This window comes from Humulus lupulus, chromosome 7, assembly GCF_963169125.1.
Source record: "Humulus lupulus chromosome 7, drHumLupu1.1, whole genome shotgun sequence".
In the NCBI taxonomy this organism is placed as follows: domain Eukaryota; kingdom Viridiplantae; phylum Streptophyta; class Magnoliopsida; order Rosales; family Cannabaceae; genus Humulus; species Humulus lupulus.
In genome coordinates, this window is record NC_084799.1 from 199,711,980 (window position 1) to 199,735,137 (window position 23,158).

General features: G+C 38.9%; 1 protein-coding gene and 1 long non-coding RNA gene across 2 annotated transcripts; one reads left to right on the forward strand and one right to left on the reverse strand.

Annotated features, from left to right (window-relative positions):
* Positions 1 to 508: 508 nt before the first annotated feature.
* On the forward strand, positions 509 to 1,487 carry LOC133790115 (uncharacterized). The gene is made up of 4 exons (XR_009873907.1): positions 509 to 560; positions 653 to 683; positions 770 to 817; positions 1,194 to 1,487. It is a non-coding gene; the product is annotated as an uncharacterized LOC133790115 (long non-coding RNA).
* A 2,909-nt stretch (positions 1,488 to 4,396) lies between these two features.
* Positions 4,397 to 21,965, reverse strand: LOC133792573 (vacuolar protein sorting 38-like; the record flags this gene model as incomplete). Its single annotated transcript, XM_062230481.1, has 4 exons — positions 4,397 to 4,438; positions 20,419 to 20,472; positions 20,771 to 20,919; positions 21,746 to 21,965. Coding segments are annotated over 4 exons (465 nt in total), but the record flags the coding sequence as incomplete, so codon positions are not given.
* Positions 21,966 to 23,158: the final 1,193 nt, after the last annotated feature.

Below are 23,158 nucleotides of genomic sequence, written 5' to 3' on the forward strand. Positions count from 1 at the left end.
GTACTTTAACTTACGACCTGTTTTTGACTCAGTTATATTAGGAATTTCGAAAAATAGTATTTCTTAAAAGTTGTAGATAATTTAATGAGCTTTCTAACGGTATAAAGAGAGCCTAAATCGGAGTTCTAAAACTCCAGATATATTGATTTTACTGAAGGGGAGTTTAGAGTTACGAGATTTAGGGAGTTAGAAGTTAGGATTCTATTTGTTTTTATTATTTTAAAATCAAGCTTTGAATCCTTAAATCTCTCTGAAAATTTTGAAAAATTCCTAAGCCTTTGGCTGAAGGATATTCAAATATTTTCAATTAAATTTATTTTTTTTATTCAAACCCAAAAAGAAAATTTTTATTCCTAGAACTCTATAAATAGGACCTAGCACCAAGCATTTTTCATTCATCAAGCTAAGTTCAGAGGCTGCAAGTTGCTAGGTTATTGTGAGAGTGTAAACACTTGGGTTGGGGATTATAAGCTTGATCATCCTAAGCTTATCAAACACTTGGGGAAGTGAGGTTCGTTAGTATCTCGGTTGTGGTTAGATTGGTCTTTCAAGTCTTTGAGGTAACCAAAACTCTAGTTCATTTCTGTATTATGTTATTCTCTTTCTCATAGTCTTCTACTCAATCTCTAACCTTAATCTTCATTTTGGTTAGGAAATCTAAGCTCTTGAGCACATAAGTTTTGGTAAGTGTACTTTCAATGGTTTAGTCTTCCCATTTTCCTTTTCATCTCTTTTCTTCTTTAGACTCACTCTTTCTAATGGTTATTAGGAGTGTTCCAAAAAGTCCCAACTCAGTCCACATATCCCGGTAACTTTGGTAAGGAAAATAGGCTAGAATCAATATGTTTATGTTTATGTTTATGTTATCTTATGTGTTATGTTATGATATGTTATGAATATGTTATGATTGTGTATGTTTGTAGGCTTGGGCTTATGCCCTATTTGACTAACAAGACCCCAAAAAGATTGTGGGCATAAGCCTATTTAGCTGGTAGGACCCCACTAATCTCATGGGCATAAGCTTGTTTAGTCTATGGGACCCCAAGTAATAATGGCCATTATAATAAGTGTATTATGTGTTATGATATGTCTTTATGTTTATTACGAAATTTATGTTTATGACTATGTGTTATGACTATATGTTAGATTTTCCTTGCTGGGCATTAGGCTCATTCCTTTCTGTTTATGTGCAGGAAAATAAGCTTTAGAGGCGGTAAGATTCGTGACGCTTAGAGGATGTGTATCGATGGTGGATGGAGTCAAGGAGCCGAGCGTTATTCGATTCGAGGATGTAGTCTTGTTTATGTTTTTATGGTTTTAAATGTATTTTCCACATTTTCTATGTAACTCTTTTTACTTTAAGTTATTTTTGTTTTAAAGATAATGGGTACCCATATCCTATTTATTTTATGAAAGTAACATTTGTTTCTACAAGTTTCTAATAAAGTATGGTATTTCCGCAAAAATGTAAGTTTTATGTATAGATTTGTTAATGGACCAAATAGTCTAGATTAGTGGGCCATTACATAACCGTACAGACTAAAGGTAAGAAAACTGCACCTGGTTGAATATATGTGACAGGACTAAGGGCTCCCTATTGTAGAAGCTTGAAAAGATGGTATTATGCCATGCAAGCCATTTAGTGAACCAACGACCTAAGGATGCCAAGGGTCTCACTAGCGCACAGGGCGCGACTCAGCCACTGGTAGCCGAGGACAGCTTATTATGCACTGAGCTTGGTTTAAGTGGGCCAGAGTCAGTGGGTTAAACAGAGGGTGCGGCCTAAGTCGTCGGCCCTGAATATTATGTGATATGAATATTATATGTGATAGAATGTATCTTGTATTGGATTGTATATGCTGATTATCTGTTGTGGATTATCATATGAGTATACATGCTTACTGAGCTATTTGCCTGTTATTATTGTTTGAGTTTTCTATGATGTTTTCTTGATGGGCGTTGGCTCATGGGTGCTACGTGGTGCAGGTAAAGGCAAGGGCAAGTTAGATCAGCCCTGACTGGAGAGCTCAGCGAGCGGAATGTACATAACCAGGTGCTCGGCCGCCACGGTTGAGATCTAGGCAAGGATATGGAACCTGGAGATTGTCTGTTTTGCCTTAGTATGGCTAGTGGATACACTTGTACTTTTGGGAGTCTGTAAACTTATTCTAGCTTCGTTTTGTATGGGATCCCATGCTTTCTACGGTATAAATATATGAAATGAGTCCTTTAACACCAAAACCTTTTCAACCTTAGGTCCTACATGTTTAGTGACACGTTTTCAAATTAATGACTTGATTAGCAAGTCCTGCACCTTTATAAGTACACAGTGTAACGATCTTGGCTATCCAGGGCATTACAGTTAGGGTACTGAGTAGAAAACTATAAGTACTTAAGGAAAACAATATCAAAAATAAACTAGAGTTTGGAATACCTTGAATGCTTCTATGACCGATCTAAACCTCGAACTGAAATGTGCTATAAACCTTACTTCCTAAGTGTTTGGTAAGCTTATAATGATTAAGCATATAATCCCTAACCCAAGTGTTTGCACTCTCAAAAATAACCTAGCAGCTTGCAGCCTCTGAACTTAGCTTGATGAATGAATAAATTGATGGGTACTAGGTCTTATTTATAGAGTTCAAGAATGAAAAGATCTTCATTTAACTTGAATAAAAATAATGGCTTTTTAAGTGAAAAATATTTGAATTATCGTTCAGCAGAGGCTGAAGACTCGTTCAGAAAGATGCTGGACTTATCAAGAGGTTAAGGATTTAAATGAGAACATTTTCAAAAACTTTAAAAAACATACCAAAGGAGACGATATATCGCCCCTTGTAGGCGATATATCACCTGGGCTAGCATGCCCGAGGTGATCGTGCGAAGTTTCGTGTTTTTCATATCCCCGTACTGCGATATATCGCCCCTTATAGCTGCGATATATCGGCATACGCTGAATATTTAAACACGAAATTGCACATTTTCAGCCTAATTTGAATTGAGTATATAGCCTTGACTAAGTCCTCTAACGTTTTCAAAGCTGCTAACAAACCCTAGGATATTCAATTATTGATTTAATAAACTTATTCCTCAAAAATACTTAATTATCATTAAACATACACATGACAAGTGCTACTATCTTATTAGGTCTATCTAAACCTTATAATATAATAAATATTACCATAAATATCAGTCATATTAATCAAACCTTAGGTTAAAATTAATATTCTTAAACTATAGGTTAAACTTAGAAAATCTACAAGTGTTACTATGAGTGTCCAATTAAATCCCAATCTGAACCAAAATCCACAGTCATAAAAATACTACTACTATTGCTATTATCTAACTAGCTAAGTAAAGTTCTTGGACTCTACAATTCTCCCCTACTAAAAAGAATTTCTTCCTCGAAATTTACTTACCAAATAACTCCGGATACCCGCCTTGCATGTCCTCCTCCAACTCCCACGTTGCCTCTTGTTTAGAACTATTACTCCATAGGACTTTGACTGTAGGAATGCTCTTGGACCGTAACTGCTTCACCCCCTATCCAGGATGCTAACCGGTCGTTCCTCGTAACTCAAGTCTTTATGGAGTGCTATCGTATCATACTTGAGGACGTGAGATGGGTCTGACACATACTTGCGTAGCATCAAGATGTGGAACACGTTGTGACTATTTGCTAGTGCTGGCGGTAGGGCTAGTCTATACGCAGCTGCTCCCACTTTGTCCAATATCTCAAAAGGACCTATAAAGCGGGGACTAAGCTTGCCTTTCTTCCCAAACAGATTTACACCTTTCATAGGAGATATCTTCAAGAAGACTTGATCTCCGACTTTGAATTCCACATCGCGTCGCTTGGCATCCGCATAGCTTTTCTGACGGCTTTGAGCAGCAAGCATACGTTGTCTAATAAGCGCTACTGCTTCTTGAGCTTGTCTAACTGCCTCGGGACCTAGAAGCTGCCTTTCTCCTACCTCGTCCCAGTGCAACGGTGATCGACACCTCCTTCCATATAGCAACTCATAAGGAGCCATCCCAATCGTTGACTGGTAGCAATTGTTGTAGGAGAACTCTATCAGCAGCAGGTACTTATTCCATGATCCTCCGAAATCAAGTACACATGCGCGTAGCATATCTTCTAAAATCTGAATCGTACGTTCGGACTGCCCATCTGTCTGAGGATGAAAAGATGTACTAAGACTTAACTTAGTACCCATAGCTTGTTGTAAACTTCCCTAAAATCTTGATGTAAACACCAATCCTCTGTCCGACACTATCGTCTTGGGGATTCCATGCAACCATACTATCTCTTGGATATAGATGTCTGCATATTGGTTTGTCGTGTATGAAGTCTTAACAGGCAGGAAATGAGCTGACTTGGTTAGTCTATCTATTACTATCCAAGCGGAATCATGTTGTTTATTTGTTCTGGGCAAACCTGTCACGAAGTCCATAGCTATATCATCCCACTTCCATTCTGGTACTCTAAGCGGTTGCAATAAGCCTGCAGGCCGCTGATGTTCTGCTTTCACTTGCTGGCATACTAGACACTTTGACACAAACTCTGCTATGTCCTTCTTCATCCTTCGCCACCAATAGATTACCTCGACGTCACGAGTCATCTTGGTTGACCCTGGGTGAACTGAGTACAGGGTTGTAATGACCCAACTACTCTAGACCTTGGACCATTAACGAAAACTATACATAGACACTAATCTTTAACAAAACTTACAAGTGAAAAGATCATAACTTTATTAAAACTTGTAAAAACAATTGTTAGACTTACATAAAATTTAAGTTAGGATATGGGATCCCATTATTTTAAAACCAAAACATGACATAATCATAATTTAAAAAGAGATTACATAATAAAATGCGGAAAAATACATATAAAAACCATAAGAACAAAAACTACATCCTCGAATCATAACTCTCGGCTCTTTGAATCCATTCCGCCTCAATACGCATTCCCCAAGCTACCAAGAACCTTACCCGCCACTAAAACTATTTTCCTGCACATATAAACAAAAAGGAGTGAGCCTAATGCCCAGCAAGGGAAATCTAACATATAGCCATATACATAAAAATTCGTAATGCAACATAAAAACATACCATAACACTTATGTCACATACATAGTATAACACTTATGTCACATACATACTATAATGGCCATTATTACTTGGGGTCCCATAAACTAAACAAGTCATATGCCCATTAGATTAGTGGGGTCTTGCTAGCTAAGCAAGTCATATGCCCATAATCTATTTGGGGCTTGTTAGTCATATAGGTCATATGCCCAAGTCTACAATTATACTTATCATAACATATTGCTTAACATAAAATCATAAGATAACATATAAAAGCATATAACACATAAATCCTATCCTATTTTCCTTACCAAAATAACCGGGATATGAAAACTGATTTGGGACCTTGGAACACTCCTAAAAACCATTTATAATATGGTGAGTATATTGAAGAAAAGGGATGAAAGTGAAGAAGGAACTATACTAACAAAATATACTTACCAAAAACCTTATGCTTAAGAACATAGATTTCCTAACCAAGAATAAGAATAAGGTTAGAATGAGTAGAAGACTATGAGAATTTTTAAAGAACATAATACAGAAATGGACTAGAGTTTGGAAATACCTTGAAGACTTATATGACCAATCTAAAGCTTGAACCGAAATGTGAATAAACCTTACTTCCCCAAGTGTTTGATAAGCTTGTAATGATCAAGCTTATAATTCCCAACCCAAGTGTTTACACTCTCACACTCACCTAGCAACTTGCAGCCTCTGAACTTAGAGTAATAGATGAATAAATGGCTGGGTACTAGGTTCTATTTATAGAGTTTAGGAATGAAAATATCTCATTTAACTTGAATAAAAATAATGGCTTTTTAAGTGAAAATAATTTGAATTATTATTCAGGAGAGGCTAAAGACTCGTTCAGAAAGATGATGGACTTATCAAGAGGTTGAAGGTTTGAATGGAGAACGTTTTTGAAAACTTTCAAAATATGGTGAGAGGGGCGATATATCGCCTGGGCCATTATGCCCGAGGCAATCGTGCAACGTTTCATGTTTTCCGTGTCTTCGTACTGCGATATATCGCCCCTATAGCTGCGATATATCGGCATACGCTGAATATTTAAACACAAAATTACACATTTTTAGCTTAATTTGAATTGAGTAAACAGGCTTGACTAAGCCCTTTAACGTTTTCAAAGCTACTTTCTGACCTTAGAGTATTCAAATTTTACCCTTAATAAATTTAATCCTCAAAATACTTAATCATTAATAAACCTATACATAACATGTGCTATTATCTAATTGGTTCTTATCTAAACCTTATAGTATATTAAATATTATCCTCAATATCAGTCATATTAATCAAACCTTAGGTTAAAATTAATATTCCTAAACTATAGGTTAAACTTAGAAAATCTACAAGTACTACTATGAGTGTCCAAATAAATCCCGGTCTGAACCAAAAATCCACACTTATAAAGATAATACTATTATTACTATTATACTACTATCTAACTTAGCTAAGTAAAGTTCTTGGACTCTACAGGGGTACTGTGCGCTTTTTCCAAAATCGTCTTCTTAATCCTTTGATCATTTGGCACGCATACCCGATCCTTATATCTCAATAAACCTTGACTAGATATTGAGAAATCTGTAGCCTTGCCTTCTCTGACTGCATCCATATGTGCTACTAGTATGTCATCATGTCCCTGACCAATGTATATCTTCTAGCAGATTCAACTGGATAGACAAGTTAGCTAGCTTGTCGACAACTACTTCAATTCTGGCACTGATCAGCTCCTGTTGTAGCGGCTTTTCTATTCCGGCTAAAGCTGCTAAACTTCCATAACTTTTCCTACTAAGCGCATCGGCAACTACGTTTGCTTTTCACGGGAGGTATAGGATTTCACAGTCGTAATCCTTTACTAACTCTAACCACCTGCGCTGCCTCATGTTGAGTTCCTTCTGAGTAAAGAAGTACTTTAAACTCTTGTGGTCCGTATAAATCTCGCACCATTCTCCGTAAAGATAATGGCACTAGATTTTCAACGCAAAGACCACCGCTGCCAACTCCATATCGTGAGTTGGATAGCGTTGCTCGTTTTCCTTCAACTATCGTGAGGCGTAGGCTATCACCTTATCATTTTGCATCAGTACGCAACCCAATCCTTGATTCGATGCATCGCAGTAATCTATGAACTTATCATTGGGTGTTGGTACACAGAGTACTGGTGCTAAGCAAAGCTTATCCTTAAACAAATGGAAGCTTTCTTCACATTTATCATTCCAGTTAAATCTTTGTTGTTTCCGGGTCAGGTTGGTGAGCAGAATGGCTATCTTAGAAAAGCCCTCTACTAACCTCCTATAATAACCTGCTAACCCTAGAAAGTTTCTTACTTCAGATACGTTCTTTGGTCTTGGCCAATCCTTCACAGCCTCTTCCTTTGATGGGTCTACTGCTACTCCGTCTTTTGATATAATGTGCCCGAGGAACGCTACTTGCGAAAGCCAAAACTCGCATTTCTTGAACTTGGCGTAGAGTTTATGCTCCTTCAGTCGTGAAAAAATCAACCTTAAATGTTCCTCATGCCCTACTTCATCCTTAGAGTATACTAAGATGTCGTCGATGAACACTACGAAGAATTTATCTAAGTAGTTCTTGAAGACCCTATTCATCAAGTCCATAAATACGGCTGGTGCTTTAGTATGACCAAAGGACATAACCAAGAACTCGTAATGTCCGTAACGAGTTCTGAAGGCTGTCTTAGGAATATCTTCTTCCTTTACCTTGAGCTGATGATATCCGGATCGTAAATCAATCTTTGAAAATACAGTCGCGCCTCAGAGTTGATCAAATAAATCGTTGATCCAGGGTAGCGGGTACTTGTTCTTAATCGTTACCTTGTTCAGCTCGCGATAGTCTATACACATCTGCATGCTTCCGTCCTTTTTCTTCACGAATAGCACCAGGGCTCCCCATGGCGAATGGCTCGGCCTAATAAAACCCAAGTCTATGAGTTCTTGTAGCTGCGATTTTAACTCCTTGAGTTCCGTAGGTGCCATCCGGTATGGTTCCTTAGAGATAGGCTTGGTGCCCGGTACTAATTCTATCGTGAAGTCAATTTCCCGAGTCGGCGGCAATCCTGGCAAGTCATCGAGAAATACCTCTGGGAATTCTCTTACAATACGAAGGTCTCCAACCTTGAGTGGTGTTTCCTTTACCACATCTGTGATGCTGGCTAAGAACGCTTGACATCCTTTTGCCATCATTCTTTGAGCTTTGAGAGATAATACTAACGGGGTGTGTAATCCTGAAGCTTGTCCCATGAAGCATAGTTTTTGGCCGTCAAGGGTCTTGAACATCACTTTCTTGCGTTTGCAGTCGATGGTTGCGCTTTGCCATGCTAGCCAGTCCATGCCTACTATTACGTTAAAGTCCTTGATCACCAATTCTATCAGGTCTCCTTCTAGTTCTACGTCCTCAATCTTGATCGATACGCCTCTTATTATCTGTGATGATAGAACTACTTTGCCCGAAGGAAACTCGGTTACAAACCTAGTTCTAAATATTTCACAGGGTTTTTCTAGTTTTTCTATCATTCCTAACGAGATATACGAATGAGTGGCTCCCGAATCAAATAATACAGAGCATATGTTATTCAGGATAGAAACCTGACCTGTGACCACCTTATTGCTTGCATCAACCTCTCCTTGGGTTAAGGTAAAAACCCTACCAGGAACCATTTGTAAATATGTATATATGTAAGTATTTGTCCCTGAAGGTGGTGGTATTGGTCCCCAAAATGGTGGTACTCGTGTGGATTTTACTCCCACTACAAGAAAGTCTAAAATTAGAGGCAGAACAATTAGAGGCAGACTTAGTCCGCCGGTAATATACTGGTTATTAGCAGCGGACTACTGGGTCTACCGCTAATAATGTGGAAATTAATAAAATTTTTTTTTTTTTTATTAGGGGCGGACATACCAATTATTAGCGGCGGGTAGTCCGCTGCTAATACAATGCCCGGGAAACGAAACGGTATTAAGTTTCAAAATTATTAGCGGCGGGTATTTTCCCTTAGTAGAGGCGAACTATCCGCCGCTAATACTATTAGCTGCGGGTAAATATCTGTCGGTAATAAGACTATTACCGGCGGGATATATTAATAGCAACGGGTCCCACCGCTAATAGTTTATTACCGGCGGGATTATATTAATAATGGCGGGTAAACATCCGCTGATAATAAGACTATTACCAGCGGGATATATTAATAGCGGCAGGTCCCGCCGCTAATAGTTTATTACCGACGGGATAATATTAATAGCGGTGGGTCCCTGCCTCTAATAATCTTACATATTGAAAAAATTTCACATCGTTCCGTCCGTCCCTCTCATTTCTCTTCTCTCCCTCTCTCAGACGCACTCTTCTCTCAGTCCTCCCCTTTGTCCGAGCACCACCACCACCCCTCTGTCCAAGCACCACCACCGCCCCTCTATCTGGGACCTCCCTCTCTCTCTCTAACTCTCACTTGTACTCTTGGGCTACGGGGAAGGAAGAGGTTAGAGGCTCCAACACAGGTACTCTCTTTCGCTCTCGCTCTCTTTGTCACTCTTTGTGTCTTGTTGGTGGCGGCACCCTCACTACAAGAAAATGGGGTCTTTACCTACCAATTGTAAGTGTAGGTAAAACTAGCCTAATGGTGGGTAATGTGGTTTACCTACCAATATTGAATTGGTAGAGATTGGTAGGTAAAGGTTAGTGGGGAAAGAGTATTTACCTACACTTATTAATACTGGTAGGTAAAAGAATCAGTGGACCCCACTAAGTTATAAATCAATTGATGAGTCAGCAGATGACGTGTTTGACGACGTGGCATCCTACGTGTCTGCTGACATGGTTTCCATAGTTTTATGTGTCTGATGACGTGGCATCATACGTGTCTGCTGACATGGTTTCCATAGTTTTATGTGTCTGATGATGTGGCATCCTACGTGGCATACATCAATATCTCCACTTGGCATCTTGTGGTTGCTCCACGTGTCAAACAATAATTTGTCCACGTGTCGTTTGATAATTAGTACATATGTCATCATTTGATATAGACCACGTGGCATCATTTTATTAGTCTACGTGGCACGATATTATTGGACCATGTGGGGTCATTTTATTAGCCCACATAGCATGATTTTATTTGTTTATTACAGAATTTATATTTTGGTCAAATGTAATGGTTATGTGTAGGTAAAAGATAATAACAGTTATTATAAATGTTTTATATTAGAAATAAACTAAAAAGAAACCATACAATAATAAAATGTTTAATGCTAAAATTCTTTATAATGTTCAATACTAAAACAAGTCATAAAGTTATCATTTTAAGGTTACCCCTACAAAAATAAAAAAACTTCATAAAGTTCATTCCTTAGTAAATTACTGTAAATAAACTAAGAATCATCTTGTGACTCACAAACCGAACTCAAATAAATTATTTAACATTAATAATAAAATAAACAAACATATATTATAAAATATTCATTGCTTATTAAAGATGAGTGTTAAACTAATTACATTTCATAAAAAATATCAACAAGTCTATTCTTGATTATATGGGCATTTATGACATACATAGAATGCCAATATAACTAAAAATACGGCATATCAAATGTCATAATCACTAACACATTAGCTAGTCATACTTATTATGGCTCTTCATTGACAAGAAAAAAGTGCACGTCTACACAATGTCTCAATAATATATGAACGAGAGCCACCAAAGCTGTAATGACCCACTAATCTAGACTAATTGGACCATTATCGAAACTATACATAAAACTTACATTTTTACGAAAATACCATAATTTATTGAGTAACTTGAAAATAAGAGTTATTTACAAATAAACAGAATACTAAGAAGGATTTTGGGATCCCATTGTCTTTATAACAAAACAAGATTTAAAATAAAAGACATTACATAATAATGCGGAAAATACACATAAAAACCATAAAAACATAAAAGGAGACTATATCCTCGAATCGAATAACGCTCGGCCCCTTGACTCCATTCATCATCGATACACATTCTCCAAGCGTCACGAATCTTTCCGCCTCTAAACTTATTTTCCTGCACATAAACAGAAAGGAGTGAGCCTAATGCCCAGTAAGGAAAATCTAACACAAAGTCACATACATAATTTCATAAGAAAACATAAAGACTTAACATAATACATATAACATACACTTATTATAATGGCCATTATTACTTGGGGTCCCATAGACTAAACAAGCATATGCCCATGGGATTAGTGGGGTCCTACTAGCTAAGTAGGTCATATGCCCATAACCCATTTGGGGTCTTGTTAGTCATATGGGTCATATGCCCAAGCCTACAAACATACACATATATCATAACACTTTTAATAACATAAAACATATAGATAACATAATCACATAACATGTTGATTCTAGCCTATTTCCTTACCAAAGTTACCGAGATTATGGACTGAGTTGGGATTGTTGGAACACTCCTAAAACCATAAGAAAGAGTAAGTCTAAAGAAAGGAGATGAAATGAAAGAGATGGAAAGACTAAACCATAGAAAACATACTTACCGACTTATATGCTTAAAAGCTTGGATTCCCTAACCAAAATAAGAATAAGGTTAGGGGACTGAGTAGAAGGTTTTGAGAAAGGAAATAACATAAAAATACAGAAAAGAACTAGAGTTTTGGGTTTACCTCAAAGATTGCAAGATCAATCTAACATCCACCGAAATACTATAGCACTCACTTCCCAAAGTGTTTGATAAGCTTATGATGTTTAAGCTTATAGTTTTTCCCCAAACCAAGTGTTTACACTCTCACACTCACTTAACACTAGCAGCCTCTGAACTTAGAGCAAATGGTGAATAATGGCTGGGTACTAGGTCCTTTTTATAGAGTTTGGGAATGAAAATATCTTGATTTTACTTGAATAAAAATAATGGCTTTTTAGGTGAAAATCATTTGAATAATCGTTCAGCAGAGGCTGAAGACTCGTTCAGAAGATGCTGGACTGTTGAAGGAGTTTGAATGGCTGAAGGGAAAGGAATTCAAAAGTATTTGAATTCATGCTGGTGGAGGCGATATATCGCCCCCTATAGGCGATATATCGCCTGGACCTTTGTTCCCGAGGCGACCGTGCATCGATTCGTGTTTTCCGTATCTACGTACTGCGATATATCGCCCCCTATAGCTGCGATATATCGGCATACGCTGAATATTTAAACACGAATTTACACATTTTTAGCTGAGTTTGAATGGAGTAAACAGCCTTGACTAAGCCCTCAACGTGCTCAAAGCTGCAGACTGACCCTATACATTCAAACTTTTACCCTTATTTAATTTAATCCTCAAAAATACTTAATCCTTAATTACCATTCAAAACATGTGCTTAAAATCCTATTGGTTGATGTCTAAACCTTATAATATAATAATATAATCCTTAATATCAGACACATTAATCAAACCTTAGGTTATACTTAATATTCTTAAACTATAGGTTAAACTTAGAAAATCTATAAGTACTACTATGAGTGTCCAAATAACTCCCGGTCTGAACCAAAAATCCAAAGTAACAATGATAACACTAAACATACTATAATACTACTAAACAATTAGCTAAGTAAAGTTCTTGGACTCTACAATTCTCCCCTACTAAAAAGAATTTCGTCCTCGAAATTTACTTACCAAATAACTCCGGATACCGGCTCTGCATGTCCTCTTCCAACTCCCACGTTGCCTCGCGTTCAGAACTATTGCTCCATAGGACTTTAACTATAGGAAAGCTCTTGGACCGTAACTGCTTCATCCCCCTATCTAGGATGCTAACCGGTCGTTCCTCGTAACTTAAATCTTTCTGGAGCGCTATGGTATCGTACTTGAGGACGTGAGATGGGTCTGACACATACTTGCGTAACATCGAGATGTGGAAGACGTTGTGACTATCGGCTAGTGCTGGCGGTAGGGCTAGTCTATACGCAACTGGTCCCACTTTGTCCAATATCTCAAAAGGACCTAAGAATCGGGGACTGAGCTTGCCTTTCTTCCCGAACCGCTTGACACCCTTCATAGGAGATATCTTCAGGAAGACTTGATCTCCAACTTGGAACTCCACATCGCGTCGCTTGGTATCTGCATAGCTTTTCTGTCGGCTTTGAGCAGCAAGCATACGCTGTCTAATAAGCGTTACTGCTTCTTGAGCTTGCCTAACAGCTTCGGGCCCTAGAAGCTGCCTTTCTCCTACCTCGTCCCAGTGCAACGGTGATCGGCACCTTCTTCCATATAGCAACTCATAAGGTGCCATCTCGATCGTCGACTGGTAGATGTTGTTGTACGAGAACTCGATCAGCGGTAAGTACTTGTTCCACGATCCTTCGAAGTCAAGTACACATGCGCGTAGCATATCCTCTAAGATCTGAATCGTACGCTCTGACTGCCCATCTGTCTGAGGATGGAAAGCTGTACTAAGACTTAACTTAGTACCCATGGCTTGCTGTAAGCTTCTCCAAAATCTTGACGTAAACACTGATCCTCTATCTGATACTATCGTCTTGGGGATTCCATGCAATCGTACAATCTCTTGGATGTAGATGTCTGCATATTGGTCTGCCGTATAAGAAGTCTTAACAGGCAGAAAATGAGCCGACTTGGTTAGTCTATCTATGACTATCCAAGCAGAATCATGCTGCTTATTTGTCTTTGGCAGACCCGTCACGAAGTCCATGGCTATATCGTCCCACTTCCATTCTGGTATGCTAAGCGGTTGCAATAATCCAGCAGGCCGCTGATGCTCCGCCTTCACTTGCTGGCATACCAGACACTTAGATACATACTCCGCTATGTCCTTCTTCATCCCTGGCCACCAATAGACTGCCTTGATGTCATGAGTCATCTTGGTAGACCCTGGATGAACCGAGTATGGGGTGTTGTGCGCTTCCTCTAGGATCGTCTTCTTAATACTCTGATCATCTAGCACGCATACCCGATCCTTATATCTCAATAAACCTTGACTGGATATTGAGAAATCTGTAGTCTTGCCTTCTCTGACTGCATCCATGTGCGTTGCTAGCGAATCATCATGTCTCTGACCATTCCGTATGTCTTCTAGCAGATTCGATTGGATAGACAAGCTAGCCAGCTTGCCTACAACCACTTCTATTCCGGCACTGATAAGCTCCTGCTGTAGTGGCTTTTCTATTCCGGATAAGGCTGCTAAGTTCCCATAACATTTTCGGCTAAGTGCATCGGCAACTACGTTTGCCTTCCCCGGGTGGTATAGGATTTCGCAGTCGTAATCCTTTACTAACTCTAACCACCTGCGCTGCCTCATGTTAAGCTCCTTCTGAGTAAAGAAGTATTTTAAACTTTTGTGGTCCGTATAAATCTCGCACCGTTCTCCGTAAAGATAATGGCGCCATATCGTGAGTTGGATAGCGTTGTTCATACTCCTTTAACTGACGTGAGGCGTAGGCTATCACCTTGTCATTTTGCATCAGTACGCATCCCAGTCCTAACTTTGATGCATCACAGTAGACAACGAACTTGTCGTTGGGTGTTGGGACACTAAGTACTGGAGTTGAGCAAAGCTTATCCTTAAGCAACTGGAAGCTTTCCTCACACTTATCATTCCAGTTAAACTTTTGTTGCTTCCGGGTCAAGTTGGTGAGTGGAGTGGCTATTTTAGAAAATCCCTCTACAAACTTTCTATAGTAACCTGCTAGCCCTAAGAAGCTTCTTACTTCCGACGCGTTCTTTGGTCTAGGCCAATCCTTCACGGCCTCTACCTTCGATGGATCCACTGCAACTCCGTCTTTTGATATGATGTGGCCGAGGAACGCCACTTGTGAGAGCCAAAACTCGCATTTCTTGAACTTCGCGTAGAGTTGGTGCTCCTTCAATTGCGTCAAAATCATCCTCAAGTGTTCCTCGTGCTCCACTTCATCCTCAGAGTAAATTAAAATGTCGTCGATGAACACAACGACGAATTTATCCAAGTAGTCCTTGAAGACCCTATTCATTAAGTCCATAAACGCGGCTGGCGCGTTAGTAAGACCAAAAGACATAACCAAGAACTCGTAATGTCCATAACGAGTCCTAAAGGCTGTCTTAGGAATATCTTCCCCCTTTACCTTGAGCTGATTATACCCGGACCGTAAATCGATCTTAGAGAATACAGTCGCGCCTCGGAGTTGATCAAACAAATCATCAATCCGAGGTAGCGGGTATTTGTTCTTAATCGTTACTTTATTCAGCTCACGGTAGTCTATGCACATGCGCATACTTCCGTCCTTCTTTTTCACGAATAGTACCGGAGCTCCCCATGGTGAATGGCTTGGCCTAATGAAACCCAAGTCTAGGAGTTCTTGTAGCTGTGTCTTTAACTCCTTGAGTTCCGTAGGTGCCATCCGGTATGGTGCCTTAGAGATAGGCTCGGTGCCGGGTACTAATTCTATCGTGAAGTCTATTTCTCTAGTTGGCGGCAATCCTGGCAAGTCATCGGGGAAAACTTCTGGAAATTCTTGTATAACTCGAACATCTCCAACCTTGAGTGATGTCTCCTTCTCCACATTCGTGATGTTGGCTAAGAATGCTTGACATCCTTTCTCCATCATTCTCTGAGATTTGAGAGATGATACTAACGGGGTGCGTAGTCCTGCAGCTTGTCCCATGAAGCACAGTTTCTGGCCGTCAGGAGTCTCGAACACCACCTTCTTGCGTCTGCAGTCGATCGTTGCGCCATGCCGTGCTAGCCAATCCATGCCTAGTATGACGTCGAAGTCTTTGATCACCAGCTCTATTAGGTCTCCTTCTAGTTCCTTGTCCTCAATCTTGATTGGTACGCCTCGTACAATTCGTGATGATAGAACTACTTTGCCCGAAGGCAACTCGGTTGAAAACCTAGTTCTAAATCTTTCACTAGGTTTGTCTAGTTTATCTATCATTCCTAACGAAATATACGAATGAGTGGCTCCCGAATCAAATAATACATGACATAATTTATTGAGGATGGAAACCTGACCTGTGACCACCTTGTTGCTAGCATCCGCCTGTCCTTGGGTTAAAGCAAAAACCCGAGCAGGAACCATCTTTTCGTCCTTCTTTCCTTCCGGTTTTTGCTGAGGACAGTCTCTTTTACGATGCCCTTCTTGACCACAGTTGAAACACTCCTTGGTGTTGGCACGGCATTCTCCGGGGTGCTTCTTCTGACATTTGGCACATGGCGGGTATTCTACGTAGCCCGACCTATTTCCCCCATTACTTGGTCGTGCCCTTTTATTGTTGTCGGCTTGCTTGTTGTCAGGATGCCTTCTCTTCTGTCCGTTACCGTTGTTGTTGGACTGATTGTTGCCGCTATTGCTAGACTGAATGTTGTTCCGACTGGCCTGAGGTTGGCTCTGCTGTCTGGGTTCAGGCTTGCTGGCTTCTTCTTTGCTCACGTTGGCTTGCAACCTTTCTACTTCAATTGCCGTCTCAAGAACGTCGGCATATGCAGTGTTTCCCGGGTTTGCTAGTTTAACCCCCATCTCGATCTTCGGGCGAAGTCCTCTAACAAACTTGTTCACCCTTAGATAGTCGGTTGGAACCAACTCTGCTGCGAACTTCGCTCAGCGATCGAACTGACGAGCATATTCTGCCACTGTTAAGTTCCCTTGCTTCAGATTGGTGAACTCCTCAACTCTCGTAGCAAGTACCGCTGAATTGTAGTACTTCTTGTGGAAGAGCTCCACAAATCGGGTCCACGTCATAGTGGCAGCATCGTGGGATTGCTGGACCAAATCCCACCATATCCTGGCATCTTTCTTGAGTAAAGATGAGACGCAGGATATGCGGTCAGCATTATTGAGGTTCATGTGGGCTAGGATCGGCTCCACATTCCTTAGCCATTCTTCTGCTTCAAAGGGGTCCGTAGTCCCTTCGAAGTTTGGAGCGTGCTGCTTGCGGAACCTCTCGTACACCGGCTCCATATGCTGTACAGGATATGGAGCGTAGTTCGTCATAGGCCATCCCCCATACGGACCAACTTGTTGGGGTGCTGGGGCCATTGGCTGTGGCTGCGGCTGCGGCTGTGGCGGAGGCTGAGGCTGAGATTGAGCCTGTTGGTGTTGTTGCTGCAGAAGTTCCTCAACTTGTTGTCGCAGTCTGGCAATCTCTGCAGTGTTGTCAGCTGGCTGTGCCGGCGCGTTGCGGCGAGCAGTAACACGCACTCTCCTTCGGTGAACGGTAGGGACCGCATTGGTCGCTGGAACATCGTTGGAAGCGTTCCCGTTGGTGCGAGCAGATCTTCGGAGAGACATCGTAGCAGAGTTCTAACAGTTAAAAGAAACATGTTAGAACTTTTTCCTAATAGGCTCTAAGGCAAAAACTTATTGTAAAACAAACATATCTCGGACCTATTTATTATGACTTTTTATGAAAAATTATATAGGTCTTTATTTATTATTAGAGTGGGTTTCTATACTTAGAAAAACAAGTCATATTTATTTTCTAAGTGTGTTTCTAATCATCCTATATGACTTAATTCTCAGGCTCGAAACTTATCTTTGTTCCAAAGTTAACCATATTGAGGGAGGGCTGGGATCAGTAAAATCGTTCCCACTACTAAGGCCCCCTAACTCTCAACAAGGAAACCAGGTTCATTGATTCGTATCCACCCTCACCGAACTCAGTCATTATTCATTTTATTTAGTATTTATTATGATTGTGAAAAAATTCAAACTCACACATGATATTCAAATAGCATGTTTATTCATTTGGAAAACAATTTCACTTATTACAATCATAACATAAAAGTAAATAAAACAAATAAAAACTACTAATCTAAAAATCGGGATCTTCTACATCCGATCCGTCATCTAACATATCATCATCTATAGCCTCATAGTCATCATTATCATGAGCATCAAAATGCCCTCTAGGAAGGTTTGTGAGAATCCTATTCTTTTGCTCCTTGGTGAATTGAAATTCAAATTTTGCGGTGAACCTAACTAAGAGGAAATAGTATCTCATTGCTAATGGTGATTCATCCTCATCATTCATTTCTTCCCATATTTCTTCTAAGGCTGCTATTACAGGATGGAAATCTTTAAACAACCTAATCACTAATACATATTGTTCTGTTGATCTTAGCATTATTTGTTTATCATCTTGAAGGCCACCTATCGCTTGGTGAAACAAAAGCAACCTTCGAGTAATCCTTTCTAGGGCTCCTACGGTGTTTCTTGGCTCCCTTATTCTTTTTAAGGCCTTAATGGCTCGGATATCTTGGTAGGTTAAAGCTCCATTCATTTTTTTAACTGAAACATAAACACTAAAGTTGTTAGCTATACACATAGACAAAGTAACTTGTAACTTGTAACTTAAACACTTACTTGGCGGTTTGATTCGGAGCTTTGAGCATGTGTATCGAGGAGAACTTCATGCGAAGGAACCGTTTGCTCTGATACCAACTGTAATGACCCACTAATCTAGACTAATTGGACCATTATCGAAACTATACATAAAACTTACATTTTTACGAAAATACCATAATTTATTGAGTAACTTGAAAATAAGAGTTATTTACAAATAAACAGAATACTAAGAAGGATTTTGGGATCCCATTGTCTTTAAAACAAAACAAGATTTAAAATAAAAGACATTACATAATAATGCGGAAAATACACATAAAAACCATAAAAACATAAAAGGAGACTATATCCTCGAATCGAATAACGCTCGGCCCCTTGACTCCATTCATCATCGATACACATTCTCCAAGCGTCACGAATCTTTCCGCCTCTAAACTTATTTTCCTGCACATAAACAGAAAGGAGTGAGCCTAATGCCTAGTAAGGAAAATCTAACACAAAGTCACATACATAATTTCATAAGAAAACATAAAGACTTAACATAATACATATAACATACACTTATTATAATGGCCATTATTACTTGGGGTCCCATAGACTAAACAAGCATATGCCCATGGGATTAGTGGGGTCCTACTAGCTAAGTAGGTCATATGCCCATAACCCATTTGGGGTCTTGTTAGTCATATGGGTCATATGCCCAAGCCTACAAACATACACATATATCATAACACTTTTAATAACATAAAACATATAGATAACATAATCACATAACATGTTGATTCTAGCCTATTTCCTTACCAAAGTTACCGAGATTATGGACTGAGTTGGGATTGTTGGAACACTCCTAAAACCATAAGAAAGAGTAAGTCTAAAGAAAGGAGATGAAATGAAAGAGATGGAAAGACTAAACCATAGAAAACATACTTACCGACTTATATGCTTAAAAGCTTGGATTCCCTAACCAAAATAAGAATAAGGTTAGGGGACTGAGTAGAAGGTTTTGAGAAAGGAAATAACATAAAAATACAGAAAAGAACTAGAGTTTTGGGTTTACCTCAAAGATTGCAAGATCAATCTAACATCCACCGAAATACTATAGCACTCACTTCCCAAAGTGTTTGATAAGCTTATGATGTTTAAGCTTATAGTTTTTCCCCAAACCAAGTGTTTACACTCTCACACTCACTTAACACTAGCAGCCTCTGAACTTAGAGCAAATGGTGAATAATGGCTGGGTACTAGGTCCTTTTTATAGAGTTTGGGAATGAAAATATCTTGATTTTACTTGAATAAAAATAATGGCTTTTTAGGTGAAAATCATTTGAATAATCGTTCAGCAGAGGCTGAAGACTCGTTCAGAAGATGCTGGACTGTTGAAGGAGTTTGAATGGCTGAAGGGAAAGGAATTCAAAAGTATTTGAATTCATGCTGGTGGAGGCGATATATCGCCCCCTATAGGCGATATATCGCCTGGACCTTTGTTCCCGAGGCGACCGTGCATCGATTCGTGTTTTCCGTATCTACGTACTGCGATATATCGCCCCCTATAGCTGCGATATATCGGCATACGCTGAATATTTAAACACGAATTTACACATTTTTAGCTGAGTTTGAATGGAGTAAACAGCCTTGACTAAGCCCTCAACGTGCTCAAAGCTGCAGACTGACCCTATACATTCAAACTTTTACCCTTATTTAATTTAATCCTCAAAAATACTTAATCCTTAATTACCATTCAAAACATGTGCTTAAAATCCTATTGGTTGATGTCTAAACCTTATAATATAATAATATAATCCTTAATATCAGACACATTAATCAAACCTTAGGTTATACTTAATATTCTTAAACTATAGGTTAAACTTAGAAAATCTATAAGTACTACTATGAGTGTCCAAATAACTCCCGGTCTGAACCAAAAATCCAAAGTAACAATGATAACACTAAACATACTATAATACTACTAAACAATTAGCTAAGTAAAGTTCTTGGACTCTACAAAAGCGCGGTAGTGGAACTTTCAAGTACGAAGCTATAAGTAGAACAGCCTGCAATAGTTCAGGGATAATACAACTCGTCATGGCAAGTTGGAACAACAGGTGCCAGAACTAATAAATCAACAAACCAGGGGACCCTAATGCAATGGCATTTATTAACAAGGAGACTATGATCAAACTTTGTTTATATGCAAGGAATTGATAACTTATTAGTTTGGTTCAAATATACGATTTCCCAATCAAATGGCTAGACAGATAAACTAGTTAAAGAAAAAATAGATGATCCAACTAATCCAGAAGTGGGGGGAAAAATAGTTAATATCTTTATCGAAAGTGAAGAAGAACGCACATGACCAACATATCCCAGAGCACTTGAAGTCTTCTGAGCCTCTTTCTTGTCTGAGAAAAGAGACATCGTTTTAAAGGGAATCATTGTCAACTGCAGACCCAAAATTGTCAAAGATCCAGGATTCACAGGCTTAGATCCAGCAGAAAGCCCTGGTAAAAAGATTTTAAAATATCAACAAAACACAATTTTAAGTAACAAAATCAAAGAAGGCACATTAAATTATGCTAGTGGCAATAGCTAAAACACAATTCACAGATTATACATTGAGTACTTTGGTGATTAGTGCAGTAATTGGGTTATTGACAAAACAATTTCAATATAGGGTCATTTAGTAGATTAAAAATCCAAAAGTGGGTTATTCACTCTATCCCTGCCCTTAAAAATTATGCCAAACTTCGTCTCAAAAAATTTCTCATAGCTTCGTACTACCAACTACTGATGAAATCTAAAGATGTTAAGTGAAAAATTGTATTCCACAGGTATAACAGTAAAAACTTTCAAACAGAAGTCAAACTCGTATCAATTAAAACTGAACTGAAGGACATAAAACATCTAAAGTCATGCAGACCACTATAATGCATTTGACTCAACATAATTCAAAAATAACTGATAGAGGATACAAGAAAAAGAAATGAAAAGAGAGAGGGAGAGAGAGAGAGAGAGAGAGAGAGAGAGAGAGAGAGAGAGAGAGAGAGAGAGAGAGAGAAGACAAGTGAAGAAGAACAGCTAAAATGCCTAAAACAAGAAGACATAATACATACATAATGTTCATAGAAAGGTTCACATAACATTAACATGTACACATACATACATAGTCGCATAACACAACTTCTCATGACAGAGGTCAACAAATTTGACACACAAACATCTACTAACGTAGCATCCAACTATTCACAAAAGTGCTACATAAAAGAGAGGACATCCAATCACAAGGAAATAAATTATGGAATTGGTTGAGAGTGGCAAAGTATATACCTAATTTGCTACTGTTAGGAAATGATTCAAGCTCTTGGTCCTGTGTAGCTCCTGCAGAGATTTTTACAGGATAGAGCAATGCAACTTGTGACACCATATACTGCTGTCTCATTCTTAGCTTCTTTTCCACTTTTTTAAGACGAATATACCCCTTTCCTCCAGCAAGAAACTCAGTTGATTCCTGTAATCGCACAGTTAGAGCTTCTAGTCCACCAGCATATATAGTGGCCTACTAATTAATTACTCAAACCAGACAAAAGGCACATAAAGAAGAAAATTCAAATCTTTTCTAAAAAAATTGCATAGAAGACTTTTATCACTAAAATAGAAAGTTAAAATACTAAGCCTGTTGAAAATCAAAATGACGGAAACAAGATAAAAATACCGTTACAAAAACTCACTCAAGGGTCTTATGACCCTAGAAGGACAAGTGAAAGAAAATCAATGAAGAATCATGTAGAATGTAGAAACATGGAAACCACATTGAGCCCGCATCTGAGACGAGGAAGACCACGAGCCCAGACCTTCGTTGCAAAAGTGGAAAAATCAACATGTTCTTGACCTCTTTCATAGCGTTTACCTGGTACAAAGACAGAATCCTTATTAATGCAATGGTTAATTATAACAAGAGTCAATCAGGGAAATATAACACAAATAAAGTTACAGAAGAAACATGTACACTCCTCCAATGCTTTATTTTAGAGCTCAAGAAAAGCAAACACAAATAAACTGTTGCATAAAGAAGGGGCTGAGCCAACCAAGCAGTGAGAATGCAAAGAATGCAACTAATTCACCACAGAGTAACTTATTGGTAGATCAACCTTCAAGTAACAATCTTCAAGTCCATTACACAGCTTACAAGGTAAAATGCCCAACAAAACATGATCTAGCATGAGTGTTGAAACACTGATAAACGATCATATTCGAGCTAACCAAGATGTAAACATTAAAATCCATTTCAAACTCAAAGACCGTTATCCCAACTACATGAGATTTTACTATTTTATAGATCAGTGTCATAAATTAACACACAAATAATGATGAATACAACTGCCCAATTCTTTCTTTCGGTATATTAATGAATCAACTAAAATATATTTTCTTTATCAACATTCACTAGTGTCTTTTCTCTGTATGTCAATTACAGAACTAGTTCTAGTTCCAAACATTCAAATATTAGAAATAATAACAGTTATATGCAAAACCAAATATGCCGTAACTTCATACGTTAGTTGTACTTAGAGATAAGGAGAGCATACATACCTATATTGACTGCAAACAAGGAACGAGTGGCACATGATTTATGGTTTTCACAATGATACATTTTTGCACCTCTTCCCCGTGCCCTTCGTCAAACAAGAGGCTCGAGGTAGTCGGAATCTCGCCGGAAAGTGCAAGGGGCGGACGACTTCG